General features: G+C 49.4%; 1 protein-coding gene across 1 annotated transcript; it reads right to left on the bottom strand.

Moving 5' to 3' along the window:
- Positions 1–8,497: 8,497 nt before the first annotated feature.
- LOC144180081 (uncharacterized) lies at positions 8,498–10,701 on the bottom strand. The gene is made up of 2 exons (XM_077708489.1): positions 9,949–10,701; positions 8,498–8,638 (listed from the first exon to the last, which is right to left on the bottom strand). The coding sequence occupies exons 1-2, from the start codon at positions 10,699–10,701 to the stop codon at positions 8,498–8,500; spliced, it is 894 nt and encodes a 297-aa protein (XP_077564615.1).
- Between the last annotated feature and the right edge of the window lie 1,919 nt (positions 10,702–12,620).

The raw sequence follows: 12,620 nt of genomic DNA, 5'->3' as shown, positions 1-12,620 counted from the left end.
TCGCTTGTCTACGACGTGCCCGTTATCGTCTCGCTGGCTATCGAGGAACTCGTGCTTCTTGAGAGAAGACCCGTCCTTCAGGTGCGGAAGTCTATAAACAAAACAATTACGTGTTTTGTAAAGGTGCATTTGTGTGTACTAACGTCTATCTACAGAAAATACCTCAGAAGGTATGAACCTGCAATGAGCAATGACAACTTGTAATCAGTGTTCGATATGCGAAGCAGAATAGATTTTGGGTGAGTGGTAGCCTAATCGGAAGCTTCATTCTGACTTTCCCTCTTTGTGTACAACGACGATACAAGGTGATACACAGGAATGAGGTACAACGCTGATACAGAGGAAAGTGACCCTGTCGGTGTTTAATTTGGCTCAGCTCGGTCCGCGAATGACATACACGTTCTTCAAAAAAGTAATCAATAATATTGCAAGTATTATCAGAAGTAATATAAAGGCAGTGTTTAGGAATGAAACGACGCAGATGGTTTTGAGTTTATTTATTCTCAAAGATATTGGCGATTGCAAATTGATGAAAATATGATTACGATTTTTTAAAAGCAAGCATTTGCGAGCTAAGTCCCTCCTGGCCATACGTCCTTTCGGAACACGTGCTGCCATAAGCTTCGGAGGTATACATGGGACGCTATGAAGTGGCTAATTGAAAGCCTAGATCGTTTTGATGTACGGTCGCTGATATTGCACCTCAAAGATGTCTTATCAGCAATTCGTTTGTGTGCAGTAAGGGGGGGCATGCACAGCCGTGAGGCCCACCTATCATTACTGGGTCCTTGCAAGGTTGCCTTTCGAACACTGGGTATAGGCATTCAAGTATCTCCTGTGCATGCGGCGATAATCATTACGCTCTATCGGATTGTGCGAAGGAGCGTAAGATTATTCTTAAGGTCTTGAAAGCATATTTTGCACTGAAGTATCTATTTCACTGAGTTACTTCAACCACCTTGTTTATGTCAACTGCAAGAACCATATAGTGATGGCAGAAACTAAATTCGTGGACTTATTTATTTATTTTGTTTGATTGCTTGTTTAGTTTTTAAGGAGCTGTGTCACCAGCGCTATTTCCGTGTGAGCACAGAGGGTGAAGTTAGCACTGGTCACCCGCCTTGAGAGGGCACGTGCCACAAGATGTTTCCATCTTGTGGCACGTAATGTTAACATAATCGCAGTTAAGAGGCAGCAATAAACGGAAGCCACTTCGCGAACGCTGAGAACGAAGACAAAAAATGCGTCCAAATCTACCCTGTGAAGGTGGTTGAAAAGCGAAGCTCGAACCGACACCCACAACGATCCCCCATGCGACGTCGTTTGAATTCGCACACGTGGCTCTACGAAGAGTGAAACCAGAGACAAGTGAAATGCCCTTAACCGCACTCTTTATTACGTCAAAGAGATATTCTTTACAAAGTTTAAATCATTGCATGGTCCACAAATATGTGGTTGATTGAGTTGTATTTGTGAAGCCCATGAGTGGAAGCTCTTATTTTTGCGAAATATAAGCAGGCTGAAACTGGGCGTTAGACGATCTCACTTCTCCGTCTCTGCCGCCGCCGATGGAGGCGACGAGATCGGTGGAAGAGACGGAGGAGACGTGAGATGCCATGCATTGGTGAGAGCGTCTTTAATTTTTACTAACTCCTAGCGCATCCGCAAGCTCGCACGGGGAGTGGACAGCGTGCGAGAGGTCGCGTGACGCTATTACGTGGCATTTTAGCGAAAAAACAGAGGGTAATCCCGCTGATGTGCTCAATGAGTGCACCGTCTGTCTCTCCCATCTCCGCGTGGGCTCCTAGGTCAATCAGTAAGACAACGGGCTCTTGCTCCGTTCCTCTATTCGCTCCAGGTTCGCTTCCTGGCGTTGCCAGTACCATCTTTTATTTGTTCGCGGGAGTTCTCTGTTGACACCGACGGTCGCGACAGAACCCTTGGGGGGTAGAGGTAACAAGCTTCGCTTTGCAAGGCGCGTCTCGCTTTTGCTCTTGGTAGACATGACAGCGCGAACTTGGTGCTCCTGAGCTCGGGGTCTGGTCTTCCAGTCTGGGAATAAACCATCTATTTATTTCTTTATTTATTTCAATACCTTCAGGGCCCATCAGGCGTTACAGATGGGAGTGGTTCTTTAAATTTGACAACAAAAATCTATTAGATACATGGAAAATTGGACGTACAATGGCAGCAATACATACAAAAATCAAACATACATACATACAAAAAACTAAAACACCTTAGAGATAGTGCTACAATATTATACAATATTATACAGTATTCAAAAATACGATCATTCAGTTCGATATAAATTCTCGACAGCGGTTTTAAAAGCGAGGGTATTAGCAAGGGCCGTTTTTACAAGAAAAGAGTGGTAGAATGAATTCGTGTAGGCAAAAGGGATGTTAACTTTTACGCGCAGATAAGTGTGCAGGTGCGGAAAGGAGTGCGTGTTTAAGACTCGGGTTGTGATAATAAATTTTGTGAAATAAACTGATGCGAGACAATTTCCTACGTAATGAAAGAAGAGGCAAGTTTAGAGAAAGCTTCATTGAGGATACGCTGGCAGTACGATGATAGACAGATAGTATGAAGCGCGCGCTGCGATTCTGAACTGATTCAAAGGTGTTTGAAAGATCATCGAGGCCGAGATGCCAAACCGAGGAAGCGTACTCGAGTTGGACCGCACAAGGGTTTTAAATAGCAGAAGCTTTAGCAACGAAGGTGCCATCTCAAAATTGCTGCGTAGATAGCCGAGGATGCGGTTAGCGTTGTTAGATATGTAATCGATGTGCGTTTCCCAAGATAGGGTAGCGGTAATGTCAACTCCTAGATATTTGTGTGACGTTACGTTTTCCAGCATAGAACCATAGAGGTGATAATTTGAAGCATCGGAACAATGGGTGTTTCGAGGAATTCTCATTACTTTGCATTCTTTAGTATTTAAGCGCATGTGCCACGAAGCGCACACAGCAGAAATACTGTCCAGGTCAGTTTGAAGCGACGTAGTGTCAGAGCTGTTAGAAATTTCTCGGTAAATAACGCAATCATCGGCAAACAGTTTAACGGAAGAGTTAACAAAATTAGGCAAGTAATTTATGTAAATGGGGAAAAGCAACGGCACGAGAACAGATCCCTGAGGCACACCCAAGTTAACTGAAGAAAGGGACGAGTCGAAGTCGTTAGCTGTGACGAATTGGGTTCGGTTAGAAAGAATTTTTTTATCCATGTAAGCACCTGTTGGTCTTTCTTAAATTCAGGAATAGAAGTTGGTCAGACAAGACATCGCATGCTTTAGAGAAATCTACGAATATGCAATCTGTTACAGTTTTCTTATCTATTGCTCCAAAAAGGTCAAGCCTAAAAGAAATTAGTTGCGTTTCACACGAATAAGACTTGCGAAAACCATTCTTAGATGAGGAAAAATGAATTGGCCTCGGGAAAGGTAACTACCTGGGAATAAATTATATGTTCGAAGATTTTGCAAGGCACGCTAGTTATTGATATTGGCCTATAGTTCAGTGGTGATTGTTTATCAGCGGACTTATACAAAGGTGTCACCTTGCCCACCTTCTAATCGCTCGGTATGCAACCAGTTTGAAGGGACTGGGAAAACAATTTTGAGAGCATAATGGATGAATACACCAGGGTGTTCTTTAAGAATGTTGAGTTCATGTCATCAACTCCAGAAGAAGAAGGGAGCTTCAAACTATGAATGATATGCATTACACCAACCCAATCAATATGCACAGGATCCATGGGAGGAAATTGGGAACAAACAAAGTTAGGAAAACGCGAGCAATGTATGTTATCTATTATTGAGAGCCGTTGGCTTGGCTGAACTGAAACAACTCGTTTTTATTTAACTGATTATCTTTACACGGTGGCTCGCGCGGCCCATCGGGGAGCGCTCTTCTTGCTCTCTGCGGCGGCAGTGCGCGGGCGCGGCTTCCGCTCGCCTGCTCATCGCACCTGGAGCAGCTCGCTTGGCTCGGTGGCGTCATCCAGCGGAAGCGCCGCGTACATTCGGCCATCCTGCATTAACGACCGTCCCGGTCGGAATGTTTGTCTTCGTCCGATTCTGAGCTTTTCGAGTCGATGTCCTTCGCCCAAAGCTTCAGCTTGTCGACGGGAGCTACGCTGGAATATGCTCTTCGTGTCCTCCGGGTGTCTTGGACATCTCTGATGCGGTAGCGGTCATTGGGAAGCTTCTCGGCTATGACGTACGGTCCTTTGTATTTGACCTTAAAGGGGTCCTGAAATGCCTTCCGCCGATGCATGGATGTACATGTAACCAAATAAAGCAATGTATTAGCAATCTCCTCCTGCAAGAATTTTGTTAAAGCGATGAGTATTAGCTGAGAAATCGTAAATCAAAAACCGCGAATTATCGTCGCGCCGTATTTCCTCCTCCTTTCAACTGTTTCTTCGCTGTTGGCCTCCCCTCCCATGATGCTCCGCTCCTCAGCGGTGACGTACTTCCGCTACTGCGCTCCCACAGACTGCCGTCTGCTACGGGCCAGCTCTTTCGGCTTTTTCATCTCTGTAGACACCATGGAGACAGGCTGGAAAAGCGAACGAATGACCTGGCCGCATGTGTGCGGCCTGGCCTTGCCCTTTCGCGGTGTACGTAACTGCAGGGCTGCAGTTGGTATCGGCGGCGAACTCGCAGCCGCGTGGGGAGAATCGTGCGCTCGTTCCCTTTGGTGCACCGCGCACTGTTTATCCAAAAAGCGCGGTCTCAGATGTGGCCCCGCTGGTGCCGGGTGTTATTTTGCGGTGGTTGTAATTCCTACTACCGGCGGCATGTGAAAAAATACATTTTCAACCGACACAGAACCCGTGCACAAAACGCGCCGGATCGGATCGCTTTATCAGCGGCGATGAACGTGAAGGCGAAGAGCAAACCAACGCTGCACTCGATCAGCGAGAACCCGTGTTCTGACAAGCTGCACCCATGTGTTGCATTCAACACTGACGGGAAAGCGTTTGTTTGCACTTGTTTGGATAGTCGTAAAATGTCCAAACACTCCGGCACTCCGCTAGCAGATCAGCCGGCGAGACATTTCGGAAAACATTTGGCAGATGGCGCCGTATGCATTAGTGTGTCGCTACGCAAAACTGATGAGACGCTCTACTAAAACTCCCATCGCGGTGTCACGTAGTGGGACGCAAAAATTTAGCGTTTAGCGTATGCAAAGGCCACAAACGCTGTACTAAAACTCTATTAGCAGCAAAATAGCGTGCGTATGTGAAACCGCTTGCGTTTACAAAGCTGCACGCCGAGCGCGTACGTTTCAAACCTAGTGACATCGTTTAAATACACTGGCAAGCACAGTGTAACGTAGTCAGATATCAACCGTATGCTCAGGCGACAAGCAAGAGCTTGTTTTTATGTGGGGCGGAGATTGCGCATAAATGCCCGTTCGCACTTGCGACGAAAGCGAGTGAGAGCGGCAGGAATTCCGTCGCTTTGTCGCGCGACGATCGTTTTTGTCGAATGGTCAGGACAAATTTTGGTTGCGCGACAGAATTCCCGTCGCTTTCGCTCGCTTTCGTCGCAAGCGGGAATGGAAAGTTCTGCCGCTGCCGTCTGCTACGCAGCTCGGAGGTAACCGCGCGATCTACTCGGGCCGGATGAACGCGCACACTCCCGCACGGCAGCGCTCCAAGCGGCAGACGGCCGCGTACATCGCTCCCGGCGCCCGCCTGGAGCCCGCCCTCGGCACACTAGCCAGTATATTTCAGGCACTATAATGGAGGAAAGATTTTTTGCTTCCGATGAACCTAGTTCTTTGCCCCTGTGTTTCTAAATACGTGAAGTGGTTAGCACGTCGTCCTCACGCAGCTCTGTATCGTCGTAGCATCGCTGATTGTCCGAACGAAGCTTGCAGCTAAGCCAATGCAGCGACCGAAGCTGTGTGTGTGTGTGTGCATCGCCTCCTGTGTGTTGTGGACGCGTTCGTTTCACGATGAAATGCGACATTGTACTTCTGCGGGTGGATAGTGCTTCCCATGGTCTGGATTATCTTTCTCGAACGACGTACCACTCAACCTCGCATGGGGTATGTGCAGTGTGCCTGGCTAAAAGCCTTCTCGCTTGCGCGCCAGAGTTGTGACTTGCTGCTCGTCCCCGCAAACCGGGTGTGAGGTGAGTGTCGTATTTACGACGGGCAGGAGGAGGCAACTCATCGTCTGTCAATCGCGGTTCAGACTTGCAACGCATGTTGTGACGTTGCGTTCGTTCGAAACGCATCTCTGGATTGTTTTGAAGTTGAATAAAATGTACGCGTCAAACCCGGGCATTCGGCTCAGGGCGTTCTCTGCGATTGCACCAAAGAAGTGCCACGGGACTTTCTTTATGGTACGTACTCACGTAAGATAAAATCCACGTCGTGTTATGGCCGTGTTGCATTCAATACAAACGGTTAAGCGTTTGTTTACACTTGTTTCGTTTGTCGTAAAAAGTCAAAGCACTCCGGCACTCCGCTGGCAGATCAGCCGGCGAGCCGACGCTGAGCAGACGACTCATCTCTTTGCCGGAAGTGCGTGAAAAAGCCGCCCAATAGCAGGATGTCTAGCTCATGACGAACATCTGGGAATCGATGATGTAGACATGTGAAGATGGCGGCGTCCAAAAACACGAAGGAAAGGGTGAGAAAAAAGCGACAAACTTTGCAACAAAAGTGTGAGCTTTCCGCTGCGCGTAAAAGAGTAATACTTGGCACAGGTGACGTTGGCGACCCAATCTAGCGATTGCGCTAGTTCATTTAGTGTGCTCAAAATGCCTTTCAGGGCCCCTTTAAGTTTTCGGGATTCTCCGCTCGATGTGGGTTCTCGCTCAACTAGAACGATGTCTCCCGGTTGAAACTCAGACGGTTCAGCCCGCTTCTTGTTGTAACGTGTTTGCTGCTTATATGGGCCGAGATGGTCGACGTGGATCCTATGAAATGGCTTGTTCACCTTCTCGATGCTATGCAGCCTGCCTGGTGTTCTTCCGGCGGGCGTCTTGTGGAAAATGCATTCAACGCAAGCGGCTATGTATCGCTTAACGTAGCGCCTCATGCCTGGAAACCAGTAGTTCTCTCTTAACCTTGAAAGCGTCTTGTCCACAGCGAAATGCCCGATGTCGTCGTGACAAGCCTTCACTACCATCCAACGTGTCTGACTTGGGACGACCCAGAGGAGCCTTTCCTGTGAACCTCCGTCTTGAAACTTCTTGAACACCTTGCCGTTGTGCAACTGATATTCGCTTTGCACGCGCCGATCTTCTTTCGTGAGGCATTGTTTTTTTTCTAACCTCTCCTTCAGTGCCATTATTTTGGGATCGTTAACTTGCGCGATAGCAAGGCAGTCTTCTACTTCCACGCACGTAGCGATGATCTGAATGCCGCCAACGACATCGGTCTCTTCGGGAGGGTTGTGTGGTGAGCGGCTGAGTGCGTCGACATGCGCCATGGTTGTGCCCTTTCGATACTCAACATCAAAGGTAAACTCTTGCAGTCGAAGCCACCACCTGCCGATCCGAGGTAGGAGTGTTCGTTTACTAATCGTTGCCCGCACGGCATTGCAGTCAGCGACTACTTTGAAGTTTAATCCTATAAGGTAGAACCGGAACTTCTCCAGCGCCCACACAACTGCCAATGTTTCCAGCTCGTAGGAGTGGTATCTCTCCTCCCACTCGGTTGTCCGTCGGCTGGCGTACACGACGGGATGGAGCTGCCCGTTAGCTTGCTCTTGTAAGAGAATAGCTCCCAGCCCATCTCTGCTGGCATCTGTGTGAACTTCCGTTCTTGCGTCGAACGAGAAATGAGCCAAGATAGGCTTTTCGATTAACCTTTTTTTCAGCTCGGCGAACGCAAAGTCTTGTTCTGCAGTCCACTTCCAAGTTTCGTCCTTGGAAGTCAGTTTCGTCAAAGGCTTAGCAATAGTGGCGAACCCCTTGACAAATCGTCGGAAATAGCTTGCGAGTCCTAGGAATCGGCGGACCTCGTGCACATTTGTCGGTTTCAGAAATTCAGCTACACACTGAAGTTTGAGAGTTCCTGGTTGCACCCCTTCAGCAGAAATGTCGTATCCAAGGTAGTCGACTTGGTCGCAGAAGAAGTAGCACTTACTCAACCGTAGCGTCAGTCCCGCTCTTCGTAGAGCCTCCAAAATCTTTCGCAGGTGCTCGAGTCCCTCGTCTACAGCTGTCGTTGGGAGCAAGATGTCATCCATGTAGGCGAGTGCCACAGAGTAACGCAGAGGTCCCAGAACCGCGTTGATCATCCGCTGGAATACCGCTGGGGCGTTGGCCAACCAAAATGGCATCCGGACGAACTCGTAGTGCCCGTCAGGGGTGACGAACGCTGTCTTGTGTCTGGACTCCTTTTCCATGGGGATCTGGTAATAACCAGACGCCAAGTCGAGACTCGTGAAGAAGCACTTTCCGCGGAGGCGGTCCAGCTGATCATCAATTAGTGGCAACGGGTACCTGTCCTTTTTCGTCACACGGTTAAGTGCACGGTAGTCGACACAAATCTGCAGTTCTCCTGTCTTCTTTCGCACGAGGAGAATAGGGCTGGCGTGTTCGGAAGTCGAGTCGACAACGATTCCCGCTTGCTTCAGTTCTTCGATCATCTCTTTCGTGTGAGCCCTCTCTGCGAAGGAAAGTCGGTAGGGACGGAATCTCACTGGCTCATCTATCGTCCGCTCGATCTTCATTTCCGCTGCACTGGTCTGCCCGATCTCAGAAATGTTGGGTGCGAAGCAATCACGATACTCGTCGATAAGGCATTCCAGCATTTTTCGCTGGTGCGGAGTGACGGCAGGTCCAGTTTTTATCTCTTCGCGTGGCATCGGCTGTCGCTGAGTGACGTGGACGTTTATTTCTCGCTCCGGCATATCGTCTGGATAGCAGATTTCCGCTCGTGCTACCCGCTCGTGTTCCTTGATGTCCAAGTCATGGTTTGACATGTTCATGATGGGTAGGCGTGTCTCGTACGCCTCGTCAACAGTTACGACGCAGCGTGGTATGCAGTGCTCACGTCCTTCCTGACACCTGAATTGTGCGTCGACAAACACATCTGTGCTGGGCATGCCACCCGTGGCGTAGAGCTTGACGAATCCCACATACTTCGGCGGACCAACGGTTGACTCCTTGGCCCACAGGCAGACTGAACGTTGGGGCAGATCGGGGATCTCAATGGAACGCAGCGTGTCGTCGGTTTCGTGGACGTTTTCGCCCTCCTCAAAAATCCCGACTGTCTGTCGCCGCCTTACAATCGTTACGTGAGGCTGTTCCGTGAACGGCTGCCCATCAAGTAGTGGTATGGACTGCGAGCTGCTTGGTACCACGTACAGATGAACGTCAGCTGTCGCTTGGTCGACCGTAATGGTAGCACTTGCTTCGCCGCAAGGCGTCACACATCCCGATCCATATCTTACAATAGAGAGCGGTTCTTTGAGTTTCGTGTAGGAGATTTCCAGCCGTTCTGCATCTTCCTGACGTAGGGTTACGCACTGGCTCCCCAAGTCGACGTAGGCACGTATTTCATGTCCGTTCAGTTTCGCTGGCATGAAATATTTCTCGTTCACTGCTTCGGTAGCGCGGTCGTCGAATTTCACAACGTTTTGAGCGACGCGCTCCTCTCGTTCCTTCTTCGCTCTGCAGTCCCTCGTTTCGTGGCCCACTCGTCCGCAAGCGCCGCATCGCGCTTTTCGTTGGGGAGAGGGGCAATGGAGAGACAAATGGCCGTATTCGTTGCAGTTGAAGCACAGCGGTTCCCCTTTCTCGTTGGAGAGAGGCTTCTTCCCATGTTTCTTCCTCTGTCTGCGTGAGAGGGAGTCTCGGCGATCGTCGGCCATGTTGGCTCCGGTTGCCTTGGTAAGGTGATCGGCCCCTTCGAAGAGCCCCTTTTGATAGTCGGTGAAATGCTTGGCGTTTTGGCGGGAAGCCGACGAAACTACGTTTCCTAGACGATCTTCTAGACGCTTGAGACAGTGAAGCAATTCTTCGGGAGTATCGTACGTGCGAACGCTCACTGCTCGAATTGTGTCTGGATCGCTCAGGCCGGTGATGATGTACTCGACACAGCCTTTGTCACTGATATTACACCGGCGAGCCTTGGCGAGCTTGTCGTAGTAATAAGATTCGATGGGCTCACCTCGCTTGCGACAACGGGCTTCCAGTTCATGGTGGAGGCGTTGCATTCCTGATGTCGACGGAAATGCACGCTTTAGTTCGTCTTTCCACTGCACCCACGTTTTGTCCACTGATGACAGGGAATCGTACCAGGTCTTGGCCGGGCCTTCCAATCTGCATAGTGCGTTGCAAGAGGTCAGCCTGTCCGACCAACCGTAAATGTCAGCCAAGTCGTCGACTCGCCGAATCCACGCGTCGACGGTCGAGCAGCCTGATGAAAGGGGATCGAACGATGGCACCAGACGCGAAGTCTCTGCCGCGGGCGTAACGGGCGTGGCAGGCGTCTGTTGCGTTTGAAGGAGCGCCATACCGTTTATCGCTTCCCTCACGGCTGCCTGTACAGCTGCTTGGATGACGGCTGCCATGTCCATCGCCGGCTGTGGTGTCGTGGAGTCACTCGGGACTTTGTTTTCGGATCTGGTGTCGCTGCGCGCCCCGTCGTCACCGCTGGCCTCGTTCGCGCCATCTTCGTTCGTTGTCGCTGAAGATGCTGCGCTTCGCGTCACAGGCCCCATCATAACTGCAGGGCAGCTTCTCACGTTCGGACGTTGTGATTATATCCCACTTCTGAACTGTATTATTGAGAGCCGTTGGCTTGGCTGAACTGAAGCAACTCGTTTTTATTTAACTGATTATCATTACACGGTGGCTCGCGCGGCCCATCGGGGAGCGCTCTTCTCGCTCTCTGCGGCGGCAGTGCGCGGGCGCGGCTTCCGCTCGCCTGCTCATCGCACCTGGAGCAGCTCGCTTGGCTCGGTGGCGTCATCCAGCGGAAGCGCCGCGTACATGCAACTGTAAAAGAGATTTAGAAAATACATCATGAAACACATTACAGCACTCTGAAACAGCGTAGGCAACACCATCGTCATCAGTTAAATATACAGAGTTACGTTTCCAGCCGTTGACCAAGTTCCAAAACTTTTTAACATCCTGGGTAAGAAGTGTAGGAAGCTTGTCATGATAAAAGGCCAACTTCGCTTTCTTTACTGCGTCTTTGTACAGTAGTAGCCTGGTTGTAAAAAAGGCCACCGGCCATGCGCATCGGTGCCCTTCGCTTTACGAAAAAGGCGTTTTTTTCTTATTCAGCAGACGTTTCAATGAAACGTTAAACCAAGGGGCTGGATGCTTACACGATATGGTGCGTAGAGGGATGTATTTGTTTATTAAGTCCCTAGTTTTGTCTTTAAAATGGTTCCAATTGCATTCAACCGAGCGCTCATCAAACGTGGGCATGTATTCATCAAGAGAAATCGCTAGTTCTTGGTTGATTGCAGTAAACGTCCCCTTGATATAATCTCGAACTGTAGCGGTTTGGTTACTGGGTGGTTAACTTTTTCATTAAGCACAAAGTGAATAAAGCAGCGGTCACTAAGACCTGGAAGGAAAGTAAGTTCATGTAAAACAAGATCGAGTGTATTTGCGCTTCGAGTAGGCTCGCTTATTAGCTGGGAAAAGTTAAAACCTGTGCACAATTTTACGAATGCTTTTGTCTCACATGATGAATCACAAAGTACTGGACCTGTAGTAGACCAATTTATTTTCCAAAAATTACAGTCTCCCAATAAAAAAAGAGGTGCTCCTGGGAACCTCGTCATGAGGTTGTGTAAAACGTCGCGAAGGTCATCGCAGAACTTTGCGCAGAAATTAGGAGGCCGATAGCTGCAACAAAAGACCATATCACGACGGTTTATGCGAACGCATATACAAGCTATCTCCAGGGGACATACAAGCTGAAAAGCGAAAGACTGTAAGCGGTCAGCAACTGTGATTAACACTCCTCCACCAATCCTGTCCTCACGGTCACAGCAATAAATGTTGAATGCTTTGTCGCATTCAAAAAAATTTCTTGTTAGATATATTTGATGGTATTGGTGGACGCCAGTTGTGATGGTATTGGTGGCTAGGACTTTCGAATGACGTCGCCGAAACAAGACAGGCGCTTGAGACCGGCGTATAAGACGAAGACGGACCTTTATCGAGACGAGACGAGCTGAAGATAGGAAGGTATAGTTACTATAAGACTGTAACACTGACGTCAATCATAAACACAAAGTTCTACTAAGGCAAAACTAACACGTTCATGTTCACTTCCAACAGGAACCGGAAAGGAAGCAAATCTCTCACGTGCGCTGGCATTGTCGATGCAGTCAATGCTGGTATTGTCGCGGTTGTCGGCGATCCCTTGGTGGTTGACACTGGAACGAACACGTCGTTTAGTCGATCCGGCAATTTAACGCTCGGTAGTCGACGGCCGGCTCGCGGGCACGGCTGGCACTGCGGCCTAACAGGCTGCGCCTCTGGGCGTCCTCGACGACGGCCTCGGCAGACGACGGCTACCACATCTTGCGGCTAGCCCTCCTGGAGTCCTGGGACTCCACCCCTGCTTATTGTTGTTGTTGTTGTTGTTCCTTCCCATCTCTTCTTCCTCTTCTCC

This window comes from Haemaphysalis longicornis, unplaced genomic scaffold (assembly GCF_048455015.1).
Source record: "Haemaphysalis longicornis isolate Haplotype H1 unplaced genomic scaffold, Haemaphysalis longicornis Haplotype H1 scaffold_4, whole genome shotgun sequence".
NCBI classification, from domain to species: Eukaryota; Metazoa; Arthropoda; class Arachnida; order Ixodida; family Ixodidae; genus Haemaphysalis; species Haemaphysalis longicornis.
This window is presented reverse-complemented; position numbering and strand designations above follow the sequence as displayed.

What these genes read in the sequence shown, in the direction of transcription:
- LOC144180081 (XM_077708489.1), bottom strand. Translation starts at nt 10,701, where the DNA reads ATGGGGCCTGTGACGCGAAGCGCAGCATCTTCAGCGACAACGAACGAA. An exon ending in AAGATCGTCTAGGAAACGTA is followed by an intron (nt 8,639 to 9,948) that starts GTTTCGTCGGCT and finishes CTTCGCAGAGAG; the next exon opens with GGCTCACACGAAAGAGATGA.